The 26,406-nt window shown below is 45.0% G+C and overlaps 1 protein-coding gene and 1 non-coding gene across 17 annotated transcripts in view; both read left to right on the forward strand.

Annotated features, from left to right (window-relative positions):
• Positions 1-26,406, forward strand: part of USP40 (ubiquitin specific peptidase 40) — a 106,484-nt gene that overhangs the window by 61,971 nt on the left and 18,107 nt on the right. For 10 of the 16 annotated variants that reach the window (XM_008275247.4, XM_002721437.5, XM_070070023.1 and 7 more), the window contains 10 exons: positions 788-841; positions 2,168-2,256; positions 4,727-4,813; positions 10,809-10,845; positions 11,660-11,724; positions 15,483-15,557; positions 17,970-18,096; positions 20,224-20,318; positions 21,604-21,722; positions 22,339-22,404. In XM_008275247.4, coding sequence (XP_008273469.3) covers positions 788-841; positions 2,168-2,256; positions 4,727-4,813; positions 10,809-10,845; positions 11,660-11,724; positions 15,483-15,557; positions 17,970-18,096; positions 20,224-20,318; positions 21,604-21,722; positions 22,339-22,404 — 814 coding nt within the window. Of the gene's footprint in view, positions 1-787; positions 842-2,167; positions 2,257-4,726; positions 4,814-10,808; positions 10,846-11,659; positions 11,725-15,482; positions 15,558-17,969; positions 18,097-20,223; positions 20,350-20,413; positions 20,454-21,603; positions 21,723-22,338; positions 22,405-22,976; positions 23,238-26,406 lie in introns of those variants that run through there. The other 6 variants (XR_011387050.1, XR_011387049.1, XR_001792231.3 and 3 more) reach the window with 5 other exon arrangements.
• Positions 16,267-16,373, forward strand: LOC127487716 (U6 spliceosomal RNA). The gene has a single exon (XR_007914796.2). It is a non-coding gene; the product is annotated as a U6 spliceosomal RNA (small nuclear RNA).

Here is a 26,406-nt window from a genome sequence, read left to right on the forward strand (position 1 = left end):
CCCTTAGGAATGTTGACATGGCTGGCACTCAAGGGACTCCAGATGCCCAGCCGAGGACCTGGATAAAGGTGAACTTCCAACAAACGAGGAAGGGAGTTGCGGTGAAAAGGATAAAGACGGCCGACCGAAGTGACACTGGCAAAGCACTTCACAGTGAAGGAGCTCCTGGAGAGAATTCTTGACATTGAAAGTGCAAACCATGAAATATTGGAAATTGATCCAGACTTAGAGTATAGCCGTTCACTAGGGGACAGAAAGGTGCTGTTGTAAGCTGTACAGTGAGGAGAAGGCAAGCCCAGTTTAAACTCCACTTGATGTGTGTTTAACAAATACATAAAACATTTTATTTCCAAAGTTTTCAGATAACTTTTAGATTTTAAATGTGTAATATTCACTTCACTAATTTTTACAATGTAGATATGAGTTTACTATTTTTTTATCTTCTTAATACAGATATAGCCAATGGATCATTTTAAGTGTTTTGAAAAAATTTTTAGAAACCATGGAACAATTGTAATTTTCCACTGATTATTAAGATTGCTTGGCACAGCTGTAGCTTATTTGCTACAGTCCTGTACTACTCTGCAAAGACTTAATAGTGGTTTGGATATTTTTAGCTGCTGGGTTTTTTTTGTTTTGTTTTGTTTTTTTAAGGCATTTGGTTGGTTGGTTTTTAGCTTCCTGCTGATTAACACAGTAAGACATCTCTCTTGTTTTTTTTGTTTTTTTGTTTTTTGTTTTTTGTTTTTTTTTTTGCTATGCTAACCAGATTTTTTTCTATCTGTAGTGGAGAACAGCTGTTTGAGACCAATTGATAGAAATGGGAAGCTGCTTTGTCCAGGTAAATCTTTTCAGTAGCTTTCAGAAGACGACAGGCATCACACCATCTATTTTTTTTTTTTTTTTAAGATTTCTTTTAGGGGGCCAGACACTGTGGCATAGTAGGTTAAGCCTCTACCTGTGGTGCTAGCATCCCATATGGGTGCCGGTTCAAATCCCAGCTGCTCCACTTCTGATCCAGCTCTCTGCTAATGGCCTGGGAAGGCAGTGGAAGATGGTCCAAGTGCTTGAGCCCCTGTAACTACACGGGAGACCGGGAAGAAGCTCCTGGCTCCTGGCTTTGTACCGGTCCAGCTCCAGCTGTTGCGGCCATTTGGGGAGTGAACCAGTGGATGAAAGGCCTCTCTCTCTCTGTCTCTCCTCTCTCTAACTCTGCCTCTCAAATAAATAAATAATTGTTTTTTAAAGAATTATGTATTTGAGAGGCAGAGATAGAGAGGGAGAAACAGAAATCTTCCATCTGCTGGTTCACTCCCCAGTAGCTGCAATGGTTGGGGTTGGGCCAACCCAAAGCCAGGACCTTCTTCATGGTCTCCCACGTGAGTACAGGGGCCCAGGCTTTTGAGCCATCGCCACTGCTTTCCCAGACAGATTAACAGGGTGCTGGATCGATAGAAAGTAGAGCAGCCAGGACTCAAACTGGCACCAATGTGTAACATGGGTGTCGCAGGCTGCGATCTTACCACTTTGCCACAATCATCCCCTATATATCTTAACATTTTTTTAATCCAGATATCTTATGTAATTATGTATTTCAGAAAACTTTAACCAGAAATGGAGACTGTTTTTCCAAAACACTTGTCTCTGGTGATCTGACCCTTCATTTTAGTCACACGTTTGATCCAGTTGTACCTTTATGGCTTTATTTTCAAAGCTTCTCTGTTTGTTTTGCTAATTTTATTGTGACATCAGTTACAGAACAGTTTTTGGTTCTCACCCCTGTAATACCTTTTGTCATTAGAATAAATTTAGTCATGGACGTGACTGTTTATGGTTGTTAAAAGGGCAGTTTTAAACTTGGAAGAAGTTAGTCCATAATTTGTGGATTGATTTGGAATATTGGGCTTTTAATCTATATTAACAACAGCTGTTTAAACCAGTCATTTTGATCAAGTAATCCATAGCTGCCTCTTATTTCTTAGCACTGTGGTACAGGTAACAAGAATAATATTTACTGGAGTATAGAAATTGAAAATATAATCAGAACACAGTTGCATAAGGAGAAATTCATTTTTTCTTTCATATTATTTCAGTAGTTTATTCTCAGTAGTTTATTTTGCTTAGAGATGTATAATAGCATTCACCATGTTCTCACAATTCTCTATAGTGCCAGACAACTACACTTTGAAGGAAGCAGAATTGAAGCTGGGAAGTTCTCTGGGCCTGTGTTTTGGGAAAGCACCAACCCCCTCTCAGGTAAAATAAGGTCACCTGTCAAATCCCAATTGATCCTTTCACAGAATGCTCAATTGATACCTTAACCACTCCAGTAACACTGTTTTTTCCTAAAAGATTTTTTTCCTTAAATGATACATTGTTTTAAGTTCTATGTATTTGAAAGAACAAGTGATAGAGAGAGGTCTTCCACTGGTCAGCTAACTCCCTAAACGGCTGTAATAACTGGGGTTTGGCCAGGCTGAAGCCAGGAGCCGGGAATTCCGTCCACATCTTCCACTTGAGAAATGCAGAAGCCCTTGTCGGCTGCCTCCAGGTGCATTAGCAGGGAGCTGGAACAGAAGCTGAAAAGCCAGGATTCAAACCAGCAGTCTGATGCAGGATGCGGGCATTCCAAGTGGTGGCTCAGCCCACTGTACCACAGTGCTGCCCTGGTGCTCTGTTTAAATAAGAAATATTATGCTAAAGCATATTCATAAGGTTTTTTTTTCTGTGAAATGTTTGTGGTTAAGGGGGTTCTTGAAGGTTGGGTGGCCACCAGTTTTAACCAGTGTGTTTCATGAATTCTGAGACCCACTTCCTCCTCCCACCCACACATTTTAATAAATGTGAAATTAGGGGCCAGCACTGGGCATAGTAAGTTAAACCTCTGCCTGCTGCACTGGCATCCCATCTGAGCACTGGTTCATGTCCGGCTGCTCCTCTTCCTGTCCAGCTATCTGCTAATGGCCTCAGAAAGCAGCGGAAGATGGCCCAAGTGCCTGGGTCCCTGCACCAATGTGGGAGACCTGGAAGAAGCTCCTGGCTCCAGATGGGGCCAGCTCCGGCCATTGTGGCCATCTGGGGAGCACACCTGCGGATGGAAGACCTCTCTGTCCCTCTCTCTGCAACTCTGTGTCTCAAATAAGTAAATAAGTAAATCTTAAGAAAAAAAGTTGTGAAATTAGAACGTGTCTTTTCGTTGTGGCATTCTGTAGTATGTATTGTTGATACAAAAAGGAACAAGTTTGACAACTAGTACATTTTAGATTTAATGAAAGATGGTGTCTTGATTTTGGACTTCATTACTCTGAAATGATAGAATGGTGTCTGCAGCCTCTCTTTCCTGTGCCTTTATTATAGTCATTCTCTGTATAATGCAATAAGGTTGACCAGAAGCCCTATAATAAACATTAATTACAGTCCAGAAGTCATAAGCTTCTGGTTGATAAACGTTAATCACAGTCTGAGAGTCATAGTACGTTGATATTCTCCATCTAGGCAGTCTGGATTCATATCAGGTTCCCCATGACTCCTGGCTCCATTTCATTTGTTTCCCAACTACTTCCTTTAATATACTTTCCCCTGAGCTTTGGCAAATAGTAATGCATGACAACCTAAAAGGAGGGAAAATATGACAAGTGAGGTTGATTTAGAAAGGAAAATTAGGGCCAAAAGGAGTTGAATTGACAAGAGAGCAGACATATTTTCTTGATAGAGTCTTTGGAATTATGATATATGGAATAATAAAGTCGCTCAGAGAGACAGCACAGTTAATGCTTACTAAGTACAGTAACTGCAGGCTCCTTTGGAGAGTGCCCGAGACAGAGATGGAGATCAAAGTTAAAGAAGTAGTGTCTATGAGAGACTTTTGGGAGTGAAAACATTGATGATAAAACATTTTACATTTCCTGGTAGTTTAAGTTGTAAATTAAAATATGAAACATAGTCTTGTTTTTATATAATTTGAGTTTTTGTTTTTGTTTTTTTACAATTTGAGAGACAGAGACAGATAGAACTTACCTGGTGGTTCTCTCTCCACACACCCACAACAGCTGATGCTGGGCTGAGGCCAGAGCCAGGAACTCAATCCAGGTCTCCATGTGGGTGGCAGGAACCCAGTTACTTGAGCCAACACCCAGTGTCTCTCAGGATCTGCACTGGTAGAAGCTGGCGTCAAGAGTTGGAGCTGGCAGGGCCGACACTGTGGCGCAGTAGGTTAATCCTCTACGTGCGGCACTGGCATCCCTTATGGGTCTGGTTTGAGTCCTGGCTGCTGCTCTTTCAATCCAGCTCTCTGCTGTGGCCTGGGAAAGCAGCAGAAGATGGCCCAAGTGCTGGGGCCCTTGTACTCACATAGGAGACCTAGAAGAAGCTCCTGGCTTTGGATCAGCGAAACTCCAGCCGTTGCAACCATTGGGGAGTGAACCAGCAGATGGAAGATCTTTCTCTCTGTTTCTCTCTCTCAATGTGTGTAACTTTACCTCTCAAATAAATAAAATCTTAAAAAAAAAAAAAAAAAAAAAAAAGAGTCAGAGCTAGGAATTGAACTCAGGCATTCCAGTGCAGCATACGGGCGTTTTAACCACGAGGTCAGAGGCTGACTCCCATCATTTGAGATTTTTACTTAAGTTTCATGTACCCTTGCTTTACTTTTTTTGGAAGTAAATAATACATCCTTGAATTTAGAAACTGAAATTCAGTTGCATTCGTACTTCTGTCTGGGACTTAGCTGTTCCTGTTCTTCGCTGTGGGGAGTGACATTCAGCCCGGAACAGAGATGGAGATCGTAGTGGAAGAAACAGCACCTGTGAGTGATGTAAGTGATCTTGCTTTCTGTGTGGGGAGTGGTGTTCCGAGTGGGATGTTGGGATCTGGAAGTGCGGAAGGCAGATTTTACATAGTGCACCTCAGAGACTTGTGTGTTCTATATAGAGGAGTCATTTGGGGAGCCAACAGGAATTTTAAATAGGACTACTGTTGTTTTCCTTTTCTAATGATCAGTAATTGTTATTATAGAAGTGTAGAATATGCAGAAATTGATTAAAAGAAAATAGGGTCTGGTATTGTGGTATAGCTGGTTAAGTTACCACTTATGACACTGGCATCGCACATCAGAGTTCTGGTTCAAGTCCCTGCTGTTCTACTTCCAATCCAGTTTCCTGCTAACGCACCTAGGAAGGCAGCTGATGATGGCCCCACACTTGCACCCCAGCCACCCTTGTGGGAGACCAGATGGAATCCTGGCTCCTGGCTTCAGCCCGGCCCAGCCCTTGCTGCTGTGTCCATTTGGGGAGTGAACCAGCATGTAGAAAATCAGTCAATCAATCCCCCCCCCTATTCCCCTCTCTCTGTGGCTCTGCCTGCCCCCCCCCCCCCCAGATTGATTTTCATTTATGTGAAAGGCAGAGTTAGAGAAATCTTCCATCCACTGGTTCATTCCCCAAATGGCCACAACAGCCAGGGCTGGGCCAGGCCAAAGCCAGGAGCTTCTTCCAGATCTCCCATGTGGGTGGCAGGGGCTTAAGCACTTGGACCATCTTCTGCTGCTTTTCCCAGGCCATTAGCAGGGAGCTAGATCGGAAGTGGAGCAGCCAGAACACAAACCAGTGCCCATATGGGATGCCAGCATCGCAGGCAGTGGCTTTAGCCACTGTGCCACAACGCCAACCCATTTGTCTTTCAAATAAATAAATCTTTTTTTAAATTTTTAAATTTTTTAAAATTATTTGAAAGGCAGAGTTACAGAGAGGCAGAGAGAAAGAGAGGTCTTCCATCCACAGGTTCACTCCCCAGATGGCCATAACAGCTGGAGCTGCACTGATCCAAAGCCAGGAGCCAGGAGCTTCTGGATCTCCCACATGGGTGCAGGGGCCCAAATGCTTGGGCCATCTTCTACTGCTTTCCCAGGCCATAGCAGAGAGCTGGATTGGAAGTGGAGCAGGCAAGACTTGAACCAGCACCTATACTGGATGTCGGCACTGCAGGTGGTAGTCTTACCTGCTATGCCACAGCACTAGCCCCGAAATAAATAAATCTTTACAGAAAAAGAAAATGAAAAAATTGAGTTCCCTCATTAGTCCTTATTCTACTCTATGAGCATTTTGGCATATTTACTTCTGGTATTTTTGTTTTATACACACAGATAGTTTCACACACAATTATGAATTTATGGGAGATCAAGCAAATGAATAATTATGTTGGTGTCATTGAGAACTAGAATTTTCCAGTTTTGGAAAATGGAGAGACATAAAAGCAGTGTGGTTAAATTAAAACATGAATTTCATTTATTTTTTCTTAAAAATATTTTTTTCGCTAGCAGTTTAGAAACAGTTGCCATTCTGGTAGCAGCAAATACACCTAGCACCAAGATTATGGTTGCTGAATACCATTTCCAACTAAAAGGAACTAGGCATTTTGGAATAATGGCTGCTTTTACTGTGGGTCAGGAAGTGTATAAGATGAGCCTGGAATATCTTGCTATCACAGAAAGCAGTGGGGCAGCTAGAGGCATCAGAGGGACTGGAGGAGCCCACTAGTCAAAAGATGAGAATGTTGGAACAGCAGTAATTAAAATCCTATAATGATACAAGTTATTGAGGGAGTGGTGGTGTGGAGCAGCAGGTTAGGCTGCCATGTAAACACCAGCATCCATTTCAGAGCACTGGTTCTAGTCCCCACTGCGCCACTTCTGATCCAGCTCCCTGCTAGTGTGCCTGAGAAAGCAGCAGAAGATGGCCCAAGCACTTGGGTCCCTTCCACCCACATGGGAGACCTAGATGGAGTTCCAGGCCCCACGCTTTAGCCTGGCCCAGCCCCAACTGGCCGTCACAGCCATTTGGGGAGTGAACTAGCTGTTGGAAGATCTCTCTCTCTGCCTCTCCCTGTGTAACTCTGCCTTTCAAATAAATAAAGCCTTGTAAAAAATTATTGAAATGGGGAATGCACATAAATGAATAAAAGAAAAAAATTAAATTTCCCCATCCCATATAACATTCATAAAATCAGTGAGTTCATAATATTCATGAAAGAAAATATTCATTGGTTACCAATAGTGTATCAGACAACTATACAGGGAGGAAAAGTCAAATATTTATCCTGTTTTGTTTTTTGGCTTTCTGCAAAAAAATGCCTCAGGATAACTAAGTAGATAATGAAAAGTTTTTCTTCATAGACCTGTTCCAGCTAAAAAATGAAGAAAAAAACTTTAAATATCATAATTTCTCAGCGCTTAATAAATTAATGCATGTAGGCAATGATCCTCAAAATTGAGGATCCAGCAACAGCAGTGTTCACATCCTCTAGAAATTCAGAACAATACTAGTGCCCTTCTTACAAGAAACAAAAACTATACCTGAGTCTGATGGAGCCCAGTCTATGAGAAATACAGGGAACATAGGAATATGTTAACTGCACCACAGGTCTACAGTCAGCTAAACCCAGATTGGAAAATTTCTTCAACAAATAAGTCACAGGAGCCGGGTTAAAAGAGGCATAAGAGCAGCAGCGTCCAATTGCAGAGCGTGGACTTTGTTTGGACCTTGAGTCAAGCCAAAAGAACTTCAGGTAGGGATAACGGAAGAGGAGAGATTTGAACGTGACTGGGTCTTGAATGATATTAAGGAATTCTTAATTGTTTCAGTGTCATAATCATTCTAGAGGGTTTTTTTTTTGTTTGTTTGTTTTTAAGAATCCCTATCTTTTTAGAGATCTATATACCAAGTATTTAGAAATGAAAGGATGCACCTTGGGACTGGCGTTGTGGTGCAACAGGTTAAGCATCACAAATGAGTGCTGGTTCAAGTCCCAGCTGCTCCACTCTTGATCCAGCTCCCTGCTAATGTGCCTGGGAAATGCACCCATGTGGGAGACCTGGATGGAGTTCCAGGCTCCTGGCTTCAGCCTGGCCCAGTCCCTTCTGTTGCGGCCATGTGGGGAGTGAACCAGTGGATGGAAGAAAATGTGTCTCCCGTCTATAACTCTGCCTTTCAAATAAATAATCTTTAAAAAAAAAAAAAAGAAATGATAAACCTGGCATTTGCTTCACAAGAATTTGGGGAAAGGATGGGAATACTGACAAGCAACACTGGCCATGGCCATCATTGAGACTGTTAATGGTTAATTGGGGATTATTTTACTATTCCCTGCATGTATTTGATATTTTCCATAAGATTTTTTTAAGTAAACATTTTTTATCTTTTGTTACATGCTGTAAATATTCTCCCAGTTTTTCATTGACTTTTTAACTTAAGTGTTTTTTAGTTTCAAAGAAACCACAAAACTTTTCAGAAGACAGACAGACAGACATAGATCCCTCCTCTACTTTCTTGAACCCGTTGCGACTGATCAGGGTAATCAGTGGCCTCTAAGTAGCTGGTTCAAAGAGCACCCACTTCCTCCTCGCTCTGGCAGCAGCCTCATCACCGGTGATGACTCTCCATTCTCTAGACCCCTTGTCAGTCGGCTTCCAGAACACCATGGCTCTTTCAGGTTTTTTGCCCCAACGGCCTCCCCCGTTCTTAGACTGGACCTTGTACTAAAACTCCAACTTTATCATTTAGCTGCCATTTGGTTATCTGATAACATCCCAAAGTATTAACACATCCATAGCAGACTGCCTAATCTTCTCCCTGAAACATTCTCCACTCACATCTTTCTCTTCTTCAGCTCTATTTTTGGACTTGCTCAGACCAAAAACCTTGAAGTCATCCTTGATTCTTTTTAGTTCACATTCAGATCTTCAGGAAATCCTTTTGATTCTGGTGTCAAAATGTACCTAAGACCTGACCACATCTCATTCCTCCAGTGCTAGAACCCTATCACATCTCATCCAGATGATTCCAGCAGCTTCCTAACTGATCTTCTTGCTTCCAGGGTGTCCACTTTATTTTTTAAGATTTATTTATTTATTTGAAAGACAAGTTAAGAGAGAGAACTGCTGGTTCACTCCCCAGATGACCACTATGTCCAGGGCTAGGCCAAGCAGAAGCCACGAACCAGCAATTCCAACTCCATGTGGCTGTCCCACATGGGTGGCGGGGCCCAAAGCCCCTGAGCCGTCTTCCCTCTGCCTTTGCAGGCACATTAGCAGGAGCTGGATCAGAAGCAGAACAGCCACTGCTTGAACTGTGCTCTGATAATGGGATGCCCACGTCTCTGCTTCGCCTGCTGCCACAGCACCGGTTGTTACAAAGCCGTTGATGATTCTTTAACATGTGAAATTGGTCACTCCTATACTCAGCAGCCCTCCTGTGTTGTCTCATCTCACTCAAAGTTGACAGCCAAATCCTTGACGGGCCTTGCTTGGTTTTGGGTTTGGTTTCAGACTGCTACCCCCGTCACTCATTCTTTTACTCCAGCCACACTGCCTCTTTGCTGATCCTCAAAGACAACCTCTACACTGGCTGTTTTCTATGCCCACAACACGATTAAGTTGCATGCTCCTTTGTTTATTTTTCTTTAATAATGAGAGCCTTTAAGATTGCAAGTTTCTTTGAATACAGCTTTGGTCCCATTCCTCATATCTTTTTCTGAACAATCTATGACTATATTTTAAAGTCTTGTGTAATTTTATTTTTAACCATACAAGTAAATGAAAGATTTATTCTCACTTTTAAAACTTTACAGGAGTTAAAAAAAAAATGTGCTTGGTCATTACAGGACCTTCTCTAGTCCCTTCTCTAGAAGTCACTGTTGTCACTGAATAGCATTGTCCTGTCCACATCAGGACAGACCTCTGCTGTGCAAGAGCCAGCTGTGGGAAAGAGCACTTCAAAACGGTCATGAACAAATGGAATTAAAAGATAGGTTTATTTGGCACCAAAAAAAAAAAAAGAATTAAAATCCATGTATATGAGGGGTCTTCAAAAAGTTCATGAAAAATACATATTATGAAATGCTATGGATTTCAAAGTTTCTTTGCAACAAAATAAGCTTATCTTTTAATTCTGTTTTGCATGAACATGTTAAAGGATACTCATGTGTTCATATAGAAAAGAACTTGATTTGTTTATGTGGTTTCTTTTAAATCATAAATGGGATCACACTGTATATATTGTACTAGACCTTAAATTTCACTTAAAATATTTTTAAAACTAATACATGTAATACATATAAATCTATTCTTTAGAGTACTTTAAGACATTTCTTGGTTTTCTTGAATGTTCGCTTGTTGATAACTATTTTGATCACAGCAATGACTATCCTTATTTTTACTCTAGTGTAGTATAAATCAAATTTTATTTATTCTGTTACCCAAAATTTATTTAGTAATGTTTTTTTCTCAAGAAGTTTGGAGTTTAAATTACTCTTTTGGCTTCATTTGAACTTTTGTTAATGTCTTGTTTTTGCGTTGTGTCACAAGACCACAGCTTGTCTAGTTCTTTCCTGTGAGTTTATGTATGATTAGTTGCATTTCACAACTGCTAAATAAAGGCTAATTTCTTCTCATAGGATTCATAATTTATGTGTATGTATGAAATCAGCATAATTAATCATATCTAGTCAGATGTACACTGTTAGTCCTCACAGGAAGGAAGTCGTTCAGATCTGGAAGTTGGTAACTGAGACTTTGAATAAGTCCTGGTTGCAGATACCAGAAGCTTGGCCTTCCCCCTCCTGAACTGGCTCCACCTCCCTCTTCAGAAGCAAATCCAACTAGTATATTATCTTACTAATTCTGTTTATCTTTATCTCTTTAAGAACTATTAAATATGATCAGGCATAAATAGGTCCAGAGTCTAAAAATGGTGTTTTCCTAGTACCATAAATAAAAAATAGAAATTAATGTAGACATACTTTTTTTTTTTTTGCAGTGTTTAAAATTAATGCTAGAGAAATCTGGTCTACCGGGTAAGTTATTTCCCAGGATGATATAGTCTGACATCGTTTAGTTAAAATAAATTACAGTAGTGTTCCTTTGTTGTGGCTTCACTCTGCAGTTTCAGTTGTCCTCAGTTTAAAAATATTAAATGAAAAATTCCAGAAGTAGTTCACGTTTTGAACTGCACCTTTCTGAGTAGCGTGATGAAAAAGTATGTGGAAAATGTGTATGGTAAAAACTGTGCATAGACCTCAAGAAAATACACTGAAAAAACCTTATCTTCCAATTTCATTTTCCATGAATTTTTGAAGTATCCTTATATATGTACATAAATGTATATGTTTCTGTGTATATGTAAATTATAAAGTTACAAAGTAAATATTGTATAACAGTAGCAATTATTTTCATTTGTTTATTTGAAGAAGAGAGCAAGCTGTCATCCATTTATGTACTCCCCATGTGCCTGCTATGGCCACGGAGCCAGAAGCTCAATCCAGGTCTCCCGTATGGGTGACAGGAATTCAAGGGCTTGAGTTATCACGGCTAGGTGATAGGTTAGCATCAGCAGCGAGAGCTTAGAGTTGAAACCAGACTCTGATGTGGGTTGTAAGCTCTTAGCTGTGTCTCAACTCCTGCCCTATACGTGTCATTTTATTCCCTCGTATACAGGTCTTGATGAAAGAGTAGAAATTAATCCGATGCTCTGGAAGACGTAGTTACTTAAAAAATTGACAGTTGTCAGCAGACCAAACCCTATTTGAAATTCACTTACCCAGCAGTCATTCCTTTCAAACTCTGAAGACATATTCTGATTTTTTTATCCTGATTTTGACTGCTTCACAGGAGAAACATGGCATTTACGAAAAATGGATTGGTGCTATGAAGCCGGGGAGCCTTTATGTGCAGAAGTAAGATTATTTCTATACATTTGATTATTATTATTTTTTATTTGCATACAAGATACCTACCCTACTCAGGTGAATAAATTCGAAAGAAAGTTTAACTTTTCTAGGCTACAGAGATCTATAAATGAATCTATTTTTACTTTTTTATTGTTGTATTATTTTGATAGAGGGAGTTTGAGCTACATGAGAATATCCCTGCTATCTGTGATAAGTCCCTTTTTGAAGAGAGTGCATGTCCCTTGCAGCAGTAGTTCATTAGAAGAACAAATGAACTGAAGAAAGAATCTAAGACATACTTTGAATTCTCAGCCCTGAGTGCTGTAATCTCAGAGTCCTCTGAAAGTCAACAGCGGCAGCATTCATCTTACAACCAGCCTCTTGGGCTGTGGTCCAAGCTCTGGTTGCAGCCAAACTCGGTTTCCAGGAGTGTGTATTATACAAGTCTGAGTGCAAGAAATGGCAAACAGTGCTATGTCTGCTTTAAAAGCGCGTCTGGTGCCAAGTCCTGATGCTTTGGATGGCCCCTGGCTCCCTGCTTCCCCAGAGCACGCTGAGGCCAGTCTCTTGGGTGGCGGGGCAGCTTCTACACGGGGCCTCCTGCCTCCTGTCACCTGAGGCATCAGGCACTTTAGTGATGCTCAGCGATGGCTCCTCTTTCTCTCCTTGTACACACACAGGCTCCCAGAGCCAGCTCTGGCTGGGGGCCTCGCAGGGTGGACAGGCCAGGCCAGGGTCAGCAGGTGGCTGGGACTTCACCGCCTGCTTGAGCGACAGGTCCTCATGTGGGCTGGAGCTGTGGTTCCAAATCCCGCCAGCTGCCCAGCCCAGCTGCCCCGGGGGCCTCTCTGCTGGGGGACGCCTCGCCCGGGCCCTTGGTGAGGCATTTCCAGGGCCGCCTGTCCGGGCTCGCAGAGGTGCAGGCGGCAGCAGAGTGACTGGCGGGTCGGAGTTCTGAGGAGCTGGGACAAAGTGCTGACAGTGCCTGGCTGTGGAAGTGCCGGGCCTTCCAGCAGCCTTCAGGGGGTGGGGGGTGGGTCCAGACCTCCAGGCCGGGGCTGCTAGGAAGGCCTGCTGGCCTCCTCAAGGGCTTGTGGGCTCCCAAGCTTCCTCTGGGCAACAGTGGGCCCTTCTATTCTGGGAGAACACAGCACAACCCCTGTCAGCAGGCCTGGGACCGCTGGCCCCTGGCCCCTGGGCAGGCAGGAGTCCTCTTCCCCACTCTGTCTTGCTTCTCTGAGGGGTGGGTTCTGGCCCGCTTCCGGGTTAGGTGCTGAGCCGGGCTCGTGTCTTCCCTGGGTGTCCTCAGGCCCCTCGTCAGCCTCATTCTCTGAGGAGTCCACCTGACAGAGAGCTTCTTGCTTCTGCAGCGACTCTCGCCACTCAGCTCGGTCCTGCCGGAGGGTGCCCAGGACCCTTGAGGGAGCTGGCGGTAGCGCCCCCTTCCCTGGCAGCGCCCCTTCCCGGACAGCACGCCCCTGGTGCGGTACTGGTGCTGGAGCTTGGGCACCAGGCCATGTAGGGAGCTGGGTCGGGTGTGGCCAGCTGGGGAGCTGGGCAGGCTGGAGCTGGGGGCGCTGCCTCCCGCTGAGTGCACAGCTGGAACTAAGGAGTAGCTTTAGGAACCGTTTCATCACAGGATAGTTTGAATCTGCTGACTCTTCTTATTGTTGGTCCAGATGACGTCAAGCGTCCCAGTCCAAAGCATGACCTTGGAAGTAGGCCGAAAATGAAGCTTTGTGAGGAAACTTCCAAGTGTGCTCAGCTCCCCCTTCTTGCAGACTTTACCTCCTTGGTTTCTGTCGGTAATGAGCGGCGCATTGAACATCATTGGTGTGCTCATGTGCTGGAGCTCCCTGGGAACGCTCTTGCCATCAGAGAGAGGCTCCTCGGGAGTCTTGGCCAGGAGTTAGACTGCTCAGAGTGAGAAGTGAACCTCAAAGCCTCTCAGGACATACAATTTAGATGTCAGAAGGAGAGATTTCTTCAGCATTTTCTCCTCTATTAATTCCCACATTGATATCAAACAGTTCATTAGAAAGCAAACTGTTTACCCTCGACACTGGCTTCTCTTTCCAGATTGACCGTCTCTCTCACACGCCCCCTATCTTTTCATCTGAAATATGGCTTATCCTGATTGTTTTCCATTCTTCATCTTAGTCTCAGCCTTCCAGAGCTTTTCCGCGTGTTCCCTGACCGTTCCCATTGCTGGTCTCCTGGTTCACAAGCCATCTCTTGCGTCTCACCAGATGACTTCAGTGACTTCCTGGGCTCGGGTGTTCCTCTCTTCAGTGTGTCCTGCTTGCAGCAGCCAGACTAATCTTTGAAAAAAGCTCAGGGATCTCAAGTGGCTCCTTTATTCCACATCCCTTCAATTAGTGCCATCCTGCCTGGTGCATTTTCTGTTACTTCTCTACCTGTGCCTCCTGCCGTGCCTCCTCTCTCTGCACCTGTGCCTCCCGCTGTGACTCTACTCTCTCTGCACCTGTGCCTCCTGCTGTGACTCTAGTCTCTCTGCACCTGTGCCTTCCACTGTGACTCCTGTCTCTCTGTACCTGTGCCTCCCGCTGTGCCTCCTCTCTCTGCACCTGTACCTCCTCTGTGCCTCTTCTCTCTGCACCTTTACCTCCTGCTGTGATTCTAGTCTCTGCACCTGTGCCTCCTGCTGTGATTCTAGTCTCTCTGCACCTGTGCCTTCCACTGTGACTCTAGTCTCTCTGCACCTGTGCCTCCTGCTGTGACTCTAGTCTCTGCACCTGTGCCTCCTGCTGTGATTCTAGTCTCTGCACCTGTGCCTCCCGCTGTGACTCCTGTCTCTGAACCTGTGCCTCCCGCTGTGATTCTAGTCTCTGCACCTGTGCCTCCTCTCTCAGTACTTGTGCCTCCTGCTGTGACTCCTGGCTCTGCACCTGTGCCTCCTGCTGTGACTCTAGTCTCTCTGCACCTGTGCCTCCCGCTGTGATTCTAGTCTCTGCACCTGTGCCTCCTCTCTCTGCACCTGTGCCTCCCGCTGTGCCTCTTCTCTCTGCACCTGTGCCTCCCACTGTGACTCTTCTCTCTGCACCTGTGCCTCCCGCTGTGACTCCTGTCTCTGAACCTGTACCTCCTGCTGTGACTCTAGTCTCTGCACCTGTGCCTCCCGCTGTGACTCCTGTCTCTGAACCTGTACCTCCTGCTGTGATTCTAGTCTCTGCACCTGTACCTCCCGCTGTGATTCTAGTCTCTGCACCTGTGCCTTCCACTGTGACTCTAGTCTCTCTGCACCTGTGCCTCCTCTGTGCCTCCTCTCTCAGTACTTGTGCCTCCCGCTGTGCCTCTTCTCTCTGCACCTGCGCCTCCCGCTGTGATACTAGTCTCTCAGCATCTTACCAGAAAAAGCCATGCTTAGTGTCAGCCTCGACATTGCCCATGTTCTTTTATGAGAATTTCCTTCTCTTGTCTGAGTTCATCCAGCTTTGCAAATCCAACCCATCTTTTTAGGCTTAACTAAGATTTCTATTTTCATAAATCAATTTCTTGTCATTTCTCAGCTCATCCATCCCCTTTTCCTTGAAGCTTTTAGTATACTTAAAGTTTATACCCCACAATGTAAATACACTATCGGGTACTTATTGTGTAGCCATAGCTTATTTCTTGTATCTTCAATATGTGCTTTATTATTTATTTCTTCAAAAGCTGACAGAGGTATGGGGTTAAAAAAGATCCCCTGGTCTGTTTGTTCCTTTCGGAAGTCATAAGTGACAAAAGAATTTCTGTGTTCCCAGGATGCAACACTGAAAGAGCTTATGATATGTTCTGGAGATACTTTGCTCTTAGTTGAAGGAAAACTTCCCCCTCCGGTAAGATTTTTGCTTCTGAATGCACAGTTTGTAAGTTACAGTAATTGTTTTCTGATTACGTAGATAATATAGTCTCATTATGGGAAAATAGGGATATTTAGACAGTAATAAAAGAAAAAAATGGAGACCTTTCCCCAGATCCTACCAATCAGCTATTTTTTCTTCTTTATTTTTAAATAAAATTTTATTTCCTGCTTTTTATAGTTAATATTTTAACCTGATCAGAAAATCCAACAGCAGTCATCTTTCTCTGCTTTCCCAGGTGTATGAGCAGAGAGCTGGATGGAAAGCAGAGTAGCCGGGCTGGAACATTTGCTCCCATGTGGGATGTTGGTGTTGCCAGTGACAGTTCAACCCAGCCCAATTCCTGTTATTTATTAATGTATTGATTTAATTCTTTTGCATGCCCTATTCTGACATTGTATTGTATACCTAGCTGTTTTCATGATTATTTATTTCCAGGTATATGATGTATATATGATGTATTTTATTTCCAGGTATATAATGTATATATGATGTATATAATGTATACATGTAAACTATCGCATTCTATTTAGTGAGCACGTAATATTCCAGTGTGTGGAAGTACATGTGTATGTGCCATGTTGCATGTATCTGAGTGTGTCTACGGGATGGAGTCCTATAACCAGAATTACTCAGTCAAAATTTATGGCCTCCATGTGTAAGCAGCTTTCTGCAGTGGCACCTAGTGCGCGCTTCAGCCGCATCTGTGCTGAAATTGGAACGATGCAGAGAAGGTCAGCATGGCCCCTGCACAAGGACGACATGCAGATTTGTGAAGCGTTCCATATTTTTTAGCTGATTGTCCATTTTTTTTCCCCAAAACTGTGCTTAGAAGCCCCACTACCACCAGCCTCTCAGATTTGCCTCTCTTGGAGCCCTGAAGAAGGTCTCAGACTTAAATAAATCTTGCTTTTATTCTCTGTTAAAAAAAAAAGTAAGAGGCGTGGAGGTTGGTCTGTATGCCTGCAGATGGGGCTTTCTGTGTGTGCACTGCTGTTAGCAAGTAGACCACTGAATAGAACTTGGGCATTTTACACGTTGGTGGTTATGGCCAAATCACTCTCCAAAGACTTTGTAGCACTTTTTTTAAAAAAAATTTATTTTACTTGAAAGAGTTAGAGAGGTAAAGAGGGGGGATGGGGGTTGGGGGGTTTTCCATCCGCTGGTTCACTTCCCAAATGGCTGCACTGGCCAGAGCTGCACTGGCCAGTGCTGAGCTGATCCGGAGCCAGGAGCTTCTTCCTGGTCTCTCATGTGGGTTCAGGGGCCCAAGGACCTGGGCTATCTTCCACTGCTTTTCCAGGCCATAACAGGGAGCTGAACTAGAAGTGGAGCGGCTGGAGCTCGAACTGGCACCCATATGGGATACCAGCACTACAGGCCGGGCCTTTAACACACTGCGCCACAGCACCTGTCCCTTGTAGCACTTTTTATTCCTGCCACCAATTAGGAGAACTCAAGTTCACCCATTTTTTTTAATTCTCATCTTTTTTTTAAAAAAAATATTTATTTATTTGAAAGGCAGAGTTACACAGAGAGAGAAGGAGAGACAGAGAGAAGGATCTTCCATTCTCTGGTTCACTCCCCAATTGGCAGCAATGGCCAGAGCTACACTGATCCAAAGCCAGGAGCCTCTTCCGGGTCTCCCACATGGGTGCAGGGCCCAAGGACTTGGGCCATCTTCTACTGCTTTCCCAGGCCACAGCAGAGAGCTGGATCAGAAGAGGAGCAGCCGGGACTAGAACCAGCGCCCTAATGGGATGCCAACAGAGGATTAGTCCACTGCAACACAGCACCAGCCTCGCTGCTCCACTTCTGACCCAGCTTCCTGCTAATGTACCTGGGAAGGCAGAAGAGGATGGCCCAGGTACGTAGGCCCCTGCCACCAATGTGGGAGACCAAGATGGAGTTCTGGGCTCGTGTCTTTAACCTGACCCAGCCCTGGCCATTATAGCCAATTGGGGAGTGAACCAACAGATGGAAGATAGCTCTAACTCTCAATCTCTCTATCTTTATCTGTCACTCAGCTTTTCAAATAAGTAAATAAATCTTAAAAAATGTAATTGTGGGGTAAGGTGTTTGTCTTAGCAGTTGAGATGCCCATGTACCAAACCAGAGTGCCTAGGTTCAATGCGCTCCAAATTCCAGCAGCCTGCTAATTTACACCCTTGGAGGAAGCAGGTCATGGCTCAAGCAATTGGGTTCCTGCTACCCAGCCCCAGCCATTTTGGGCTTTGGGGGAGTGAACCAGCAGAAAGGACCCCTCTGTGTGTCTCTGTCCATCTCTCTCTCTTTCCCTCTCCATCTCCCTCCCTCCCCACACCCCTTTCCCCCAGCCACCTCTCTGCCTCTCAAAAGATGATTTTTTTTTCATGCTCCATTCTTCAGGGATTCTTGAAGGTGCCAATCTGGTGGTACCAGCTGTGGGAGCCCTCAGAACAGTGGAAGAGTCATCAAAACGATTCCAGTTGTGCCCCTTCTCGAGGTGGGGGCTGGGGAGCTGCTTCCACCCAAGGTGAGGACAGAGTGAAGTTACAGCAGCTAGTGTGGCGTGAAAAGTAAGGTCAGGAGTCAGAAGTCATCCCATGTAAATCACACCATCCTATTTTGTTTTTAAGTTTTTACCTATTTACTTATTTGAAAGGTAAAATGACAGAGAAAAAGGGTAGGAGAGAGAGCTTCTATCAGCGATTTTCTCCTCAAATGCTGGCAACAGCTGGGGCTGGCCCAGGCTGAAGCCAGAAGCCTAGAACTCCATGAAGGTCTCCCACATGGATGGCAGGGACCCAGGCACTTGAGTCATCAGGGTGCCTCCTGGGTGCACATAAGCAGAGTAGCCAGGACTGGAGCCAGTATGGGATGTGGGGATCCCAAGCACATTTAACCTGCTGTACCACAACACCTGCCTCAACACCATCCTGTTTTTTCATAAGCTCTGGAAGGCACTATATATGTTTCCACTCTTTCTGTTAATCTTAAATATCATATCAATATGTTAACTTTCCAAAGATCTGTATGTATCATTTCTCAAGGTCCTCAGGACAATGGAAGCCCTGTTATATGTGACAGGAAATGGAAGCTTCAGCTACTCCCAGTGACCTCACTGCAGTCCGTGGGACAGAAACCCGGGCTGGAGTCTGCATCCTGCCAGCCTCCTGGGCGTGTTGTCTTTCCCAGAGCCTCCAGGAGCTGCTTCCAGGGCATCTGCGGAATCTCACTGACTTCTGAGAAGAAATATTGACAGAGTGCCTGCACCCCATCTTGAGGTGCTATTGTGGTTGCTCAGCTTCTGAGAGAGAGAGAGACAGAGACAGAGAGAGGCAGGCCAGTGTTGTGGTGCAGAAGGGAGGGTAAGTGATGCCTGCAACTCTAGCATCCCATATCAGAGCACCAGTTCAAGTCCCAGCTGCTCCACTTGTGATCCAACGTCCTGCTGATGTGCCTGGGAAGGCAGTGGAAGATGGGCCAAGTCCTTGGGCCCCTGCACCCATGTGGGAGACCAAGAAAAAGAAAGCACATTCTTTTTTTTGTTGCTGTAGATACAGAATATATTTATAGTAGGACCAGCTCACTGTGTATGTTTTTCTTTTTATCCTGCTTTACATAATTATTCAGCTTTTATAGTACCTTGAAGTATTATAGTTAGATTTCTTTTATTTATTTATTTGAGAGGTAGAGTTACAGTGAGAGGAAGAGACAGAGAGAAAGGTCTTCCTTCTATTGGTTCACTCCCCAAATGGCTACAAAGGCCAGTGCTATGCCGATCCAAAGCCAGGAGCTTCTTCCAGTCTCCTACGCGGGTGCAGGGGCCCAAAGACTTGGGCCATCTTCCACTGCTTTCCCAGGCCATAGCAGAGAGCTGGATTGGAAGAGGAACAGCCAGGACTAGAACTGGCACCCATATGGGATGCCGGCATCGCAGGCGGAGGATTAACCCACTGCCCCACGGCGCCAGCCATTTCTTTTTATCATTTAAGCCTCAGTAATGGAATTAGTGTAACTAGTCAAAATCTTTCTTTATTTTTTGAAAGAGAGAGGTAGAGAGAAAGAGGTTTTCCATCTGCTGGATCACTCCCCAAATAGCTGCAACTGCCGGACCTGAGCCAGGAGCCTCCTCTGGGTCTCCCACGTGAGTGCAGGAACCCAAGGACTTGGGCATCCTCTGCTGCTTGCCCTTGCACGTCAGCAAGGAGCTGGTTGGAAGCGGAGCAGCCGGGACTCAAACCGGTGCCCGTGTGGGATGCAGCATCAGGGGCCTGCCGCTGTGGCACCAGCATCCCCTGTGCGCACAGATCCAAATTCTGGCTGTCCCACTTGCGACCCAGCTCCCTGCTGTGGCCTGGGAAAAGCAGCAGAAGATGGCACAAGTGCTTGGGCCCCTCCCACCCACATGAGAGACCTGGATAGAAGTCCTGGCTTCAGCCTGGCTCCGCCCTGGTCATTGCCACCACTTGAGGAGTGAACCAGCAGATGGACAGCCTCCCTGTCTCTCTCTCTCTCTCTCTAACTCTCTCATTCAAATAAATACATTTTTATTTAAAAAAAAAAACTATAATAATATCAAAACGTGGCACTCTATTTCACAAACACAAAGTAGATTTACTTAAAGTTCTTCCAGTCATCCCGCTCTGTCCTTTCGAAGGTGCCCCTGGGAACATGCCTGTGGAAGTTTCTCTCCTCTGCGTGGGGGACGTAGAGATCTCAGAAGACGCCACGCTGGCGGATCTCAAGTCGCAGGTCAGACATCCCCCTGCAGCGTGCCTTAGTGGTGAGACGGCTCCTTCCAGTGAGATATTAATGTGTTCTTCTATTTCCTTTTCCCTCGACTGCAGTCTGTTCTGATATGGCATTTGTTACATGCCATGTTCAGTGGTAAGTACCCGCAGGCAGCACGTGCCTGTGGCCCGGCTCCTGTGCTGTCTGCCAGCTGCCCTCGTGGCTCTCACGGGTCCCTCGTGACAGGCATGCCGCGCTTGTGACCGACTCCCCTCAGTGACTTGTGGCTCACGCTCGGTTTCAGTTTCGAAGGAAACATGTTTTCTCGAGACGTTTGTGAAGCATTCACTTTACTCCGTTTCTCACATTGTTTTTGTGCCATTGTGACCCACTTGTTAGATGTTGTTAGAAGTTTTGTTACCAGTTCTCCTTGAGGTCAGGTGATCAGCTTCTGTGCTAGGGTGCTACATAACTAGACATGGGACTGCAGAGGGGGAGGGGACCTGCAAGTACAAGGGGGCTTTAGAAAGTCCATGTAAAATGTGTGTCAGGAAGAAGCCATGCATGCTTCCAAAATAAACATCTTGTAATCCCATTTTTCCATGAACTCTGAAGCACCCTCATACAACACAAAATGGTGAAGGAGTATCTTGCTATTGCTGTACTGAATGAATATCCTTCGTTTTCTTAAAGGAAGAAATATGGGGGCATATAAAATATATATATATTTATATTTATATATGGCTAGCAGTTAGTTGTTGATGTTTGGTATTTGTGAGTCCCGATGTGTGAAATAAACTTCCTCAAAAAAACCAAATGGCTTTATTCTCATGCGAACAAGGAGAAAGATGTTTTACCTTGTATTAGTTTGAAAGATACAAAATTACTGGTTTTAAGTTCAAAATGGCTTAATATTGGCAGCTATCTCTGCTTCAATCTAAAGATATTTACAGAATTAGAACAAGCGGCTTAGCCTTACTGATTGGAACCAAAGATTTTGAAACATTTCAAAACCAAAAGTTATTTTGCAGGCAAAGCAAACACTGCAGCAGAAGATGAGGCTCAGATTTAGAAATAAAACACTCATTTTCTCAGGTTCATTTCAGTGGAGAAGAATACAAGAATTACTCAGGATTAGTTTTTATGTAAAAGAGATTCCTGTGCTTTTTAAAAATAGACTTGTATCGTAACTTTGAGATACATTCTCCCTCAGATTTCATTGAGTAGTAGTTCTTTTTGTGTCTAAAGACATATGTTTTAAGAGTACCCTGGAACCTGTTGCAGACACATCTGTTTCTTTTTCCAGGCCATTGCCTTGCCCCCACTCTCAGACTTCGCTGTTCCGTCCCCAGCCTTCCTCAGAGCCTGGACAGTGGAGAGTAAGCGCCCAGGCAGGCTTCTGCGAATCAACCAGCAGCGGCTCAAGTAGGTTTCCCACTGGCCACTCGGCAGGCTCTGCACGAATTGTTGGAGAAATCAGTCTTTTGAGTCAGATGATGACAGAAAGCCCATTCCTGGTCATTCCAAGTTTGTGAGTTGGATGAGGTTTTTAATTAAAGATTCAACTCTGAGACAATGTTGGTTTTCCACATTAAGTATGAATAGAGCTTTGTGCGTTCTCCGGACACTGACATCCTCAGAATTTGGATTGCAACAGATGATAGCAGTAAGCTGTTTCTCATTCAGGGAAGATTTGAGCCAGCTTGTCCTGCCCCGGACTTGAACAGAAAGGCTATGTCTGGGGCATTTCGTGGAGTTGTTAGTTCCCTTGCAAGCAGCCCTGAGGGTTTCATTCGTGTCGGTAGTGATGCCCACCCAAAAAGCACCTGGCCCAAGAGGCTGAGCCTTGGCTGGCAGAGTCGAGCTTCCAAGTAGAGTCTGAATACAGTGGCACAGCCTGTGTTCTAGCTCTCGCCCTTCCTGGAAGCTGGAGTGTTCTATTATAGTATTCAGAAAGTAACCCTGCACTTGAGAAAAAAGCTTAAAATTGGTAAAAATTGTTTTAAAAAATTGTCACTCATTTTGTTTCTCTCATTGTCAGAGACTATAAACTAGGACGGAGAACTGAGGTCTGCTTAGAGCCCCTTCAGAAAGAAGAGAACTTGGGGTAAGACATTCTGCTGCACATACAAAGTTACACACATCCCTCGTCATGGTGTGTGGTTGGTCTCTAAAAATTAAACAACATAATCTATAGTTTTTTTTCACTTCTTAAATAGTCTAGCAACTTAAAACATGCATTCTAGAAATATGTCTGTGTATCTGGTGTCTGGAACGTGGAGCTCATTCTCCATAAAAACGGTGGTGGAGAATTGACTTCAGTGACGTCCAGATAAGCACACACAGACCGCACACTGAGGTGGAGGTGCTCATCCACAGCTCTCATCTGTGCATTTGAGAAGCAGTTGTCAGAGGGATCTGTAATCACACCTAACACGCTGCCCTTGTATCCTGTCTCATCCTGAATGTGCTGTATACTAGGATGTCTGTGTGCTTATGCAGTTGTTATCCGTCTCCCACTCTAGAATATAAATTTTCTGAGAGCAAGTACTTCATTTGTTCACTCTGTATCCCCAACTCCTAATATAGTGCCTATGACATAGTCAATAATTATTTATTGGAGAAAGAAGCACCTGAAATGACCCACAATCAAACCATCCTGTTCTTTTTTCACTGTAGGGAAATCCTTTATAAGATTTTTTGTAAATATCACCAAATACTTCAGATGCCTTCTGCTTGCTGTGATGGCGTCCCATTCTTGCCCTCAGCCTATTCTGTGAGACAGCATCTGAACCAGTCCCAGCCCCTGAAACCCCAGTGTTCCTGCAGTGATGCATCCACAGTGCACGTTGCCTGCCAGGAGTAGCTTGCTAGAGGGCAATTCTGGGATCAAATGGTGTGGACACGTCTGACCTCTTTAGTAATTAGAATCTCTTCCAGGTGAGTTAACCAATTTATGTTGCCATGAGCAGAGTTTATAAGAATCTCACCTCACTCTCAAATCGACACTGCTTACTGCATCACTCAGACGTTTCCTAAACAGATGAATGAAAAGCCTTTATCCTGTTCTGATTTGCTCCAGTGCTTGAACCACTGGTAAAGTTGGGCGCTTATTCAAAGGATTATAAGCCATTTGTGTTTTGTGGGTGGGCAAATAGATTATTTTATGTATTTGTAGCTCAGGGTCTTGGAGAAACCGTGGTGCGGTTTGTGGGAGTTCTTTGTATCACAGAACAGACCCTGTGTCAGGTGTGTTGTGAGCGGTGCCCTTTGGAAGAACAGCCGTGCACTTCCCTGGACAGGTGCCGTCCATGGGCTCCTCTGTCCTTGCCAAGCCCCAGCTACCTGGCTTCGCTCAGGAACCGCACCTCCTGTCCCCTCCTTGGCAGCTGCAGCGTCTGAGCCTGGGACAGTTGCTTTTCCTGCTCAGGGCCTCTGCACTGTGCCGACAGCAGGGCCTTCCCTGCCCCTGGGGGGACAGGGCCGTGTGGTTCCCAGGAGTCCAGTCTCCAACAGACCCCTCCGCTTCACTGTGTACTAAGGAGGCAGGCCCACATTCCCCCGTGTTCTCTCCCCTCTGCATCCCCTTGTCTTCTGGTGAAAACGCCAACGTAACTGAAGCCTGATGCCCGACAGCCAGTCGCCATCTCACGACCCACAAAAGAGGTGTTTTCATTTCCCCTTTCTGCCATCCAGTACTCTGGTTTTTATTTTCATTTTACCTGATGTGTCAGAATTACATATCTATGTGGGGTACCCCGTCATGTCCCAATGCCTGTATACATGTACAGTGTTCAATATAGGGTGATGTAACTGTCTCCTCAATTGTTTATATCTGTTCTGGGTGAGCACTTGAAAATTCTTCTAGCTATTTATGGAAACACAGCATTTTTATGTAGCCACTCTGCTGTGCAACACCACACCAGAAGCCCTTTCTCCTGTCTGACTGTAACTTAGTTACAACTTTAACTACAACTTAGGTCTAACTGTGACTTAGAGAGCTGTAACTCAATACCTGTTATTCAGCCTTTCCCATCTCTTCCCCCATTATTTTCCCTAGCTTCTGGTAACCACTGTGCCACTGGTTCTGTAAGATCAACTTTTGTAGACTCCACATGTGAGTGAGACTATGCAGCACTTGATTTCCCTGACTGGCTTATTGCCCTTACCACAATGAACTCCATGTTGTCACAGATATCAGGATTTACCCTCTTGTGGCTGATTGGTATTCTGTGTGCGTGTGCGTGTGCGTGTGTGTCTGTGAGAGACATTTTCTTTATCTGATGGTTGATGGACACTTAAGCTGTTTGCATTCTTAGCTGTTGTGAATAGTGCTGCAGTCACCGTGGAGTGCAGGTGTCGTTCAGCACTTGACTCCATATCCTTCAGGATTGTAGGTCAGACTGTTTCCACAGATGTTCCCACCAGCAGGATACAGATGTTCTCTTTCCTCCACAGCCTTCAGTCCTTGTTACCTTTTTGCTAATAGCCATTCTAACTGAATGATACTCAGTGATGCTAAGGGTGTTTTCCATGCATGTGTCAGCCATGTAGATGTCTTCCTTATAAACATGTCTATTCAGATTTATTGGACATTTTTAAATTGGATTATTTATTCCTGTGCTATTGAGTTGTTACATATTCTGATTATTGACACCGTGTCGTACGTGTAGTTTTTTTTTAATTTTTTTATTTTTATTTGACAGGTAGAGTTATAGACAGTGAGAGAGAGACAGAGAGAAAGGTCTTCCTTCCGTTGGTTCACCCCCCAAATGGCAGCTACGGCCAGCGCCATGCCATTCCGAAGCCAGGAGCCAGGTGCTTCCTCCAGGTCTCCCATGGGGTGCGGGGACCCAAGCACTTGGGCCATCCTCCACTGCCTTCCCAGGCCACAGCAGAGAGCTGGACTGGAAGAGGATCAACCGGGATTAGTACCCGGCACCCAAATCGGGACTAGAACCCAGGGTGCCGGCGCCGCAGGCGGAGGATTAGCCAAGTGAGCCGCGGAGGATTAGCCAAGTGAGCCACGGTGCCGGCCATGTGTAGTTTAAATATTTTCTCCCATTCGGTATGTCATCTTTTCATTCTGTTAATAATTTTCTTGGCTGTGCAGAAGATTTTTAGTTTGCTAAGTCTTACATTTGGATCTTCAATCCATTTTGAGTTGATTTCTGTGTGTGGAGTCAGGTAAGGATCAAGTTAATTCTTCTGTGTATGAAACATTTTCTCAGCACCAGTTACTGAAAAGACTGTCCTTTCTCTAGGACACGTTCTCAGCATTTCTGTCATGGGTGAGTCAGCTGGGGATGCCTGCCTTGACTTCTAGGCGCTCTCGACAGTGAATTTTCTACCTCACGGTATTTGCTTCTTACTTTCTAGTGTCTCTTCAGCTTGAAGAACCCTCTTTAGCATGTCTTACAGAGCAGACCTGGTGGTGATAAATCCTCTAACCTTTGTTCATCTAGGAACGTCTTTATTTCTCCTTCCTACTGCAGAAGAGATTTCAACTGTTCTTGGTAGGAGGTTTTTTTCTTCAGTACTGAGGAAGTCCCATCCCACGTCCTGGCCTGCAAGGTTTCTGCTGAGAAGTCTGCAGTCAGGACACAGGACATCTCTGTGTACTTGTTTCTCCTCCCTGTGGCTTTGAGAATCCTCTCTGTCTACCCTGGAGTGTTGTTCAGAATGAACCAGCGTCTGTCTAGAGACGGGTGATCCATCCTTGCAGGCCTCTTGCTGTGACCAGGCACCATGGGACTGCACCTGGTCTTACAGGCTGACTGGGCTCAGGGGTCTCCACTTGGCAACAGTGCAGAGCCGGAGGACAGGGGCCATTAGGATCTGCCCCATGTTGGGCTTTACCAGCCTGGTGCCCATGTAGTCCTGTGTTTAGTTTTGTGTCCCACTCCCCAGCCCCTGGAGTCCCTTGCTATGTGCGTAAGAGAGAGGTGGAGAAGGTAGGCTGCCACTAAGCCATGCCTGTGCTCCCTGAGTCTCAGCCACTCTACCTTGCACAGTCTCAGAGTTGCACACCAGGCCCATGCAGGCTGGTGCTGCTACACTGAGGTGGATCGGTTCCACTTTACGCCAGGGCCATTGTAGAAGCTCCGTG

This window comes from Oryctolagus cuniculus, chromosome 3, assembly GCF_964237555.1.
Source record: "Oryctolagus cuniculus chromosome 3, mOryCun1.1, whole genome shotgun sequence".
In the NCBI taxonomy this organism is placed as follows: domain Eukaryota; kingdom Metazoa; phylum Chordata; class Mammalia; order Lagomorpha; family Leporidae; genus Oryctolagus; species Oryctolagus cuniculus.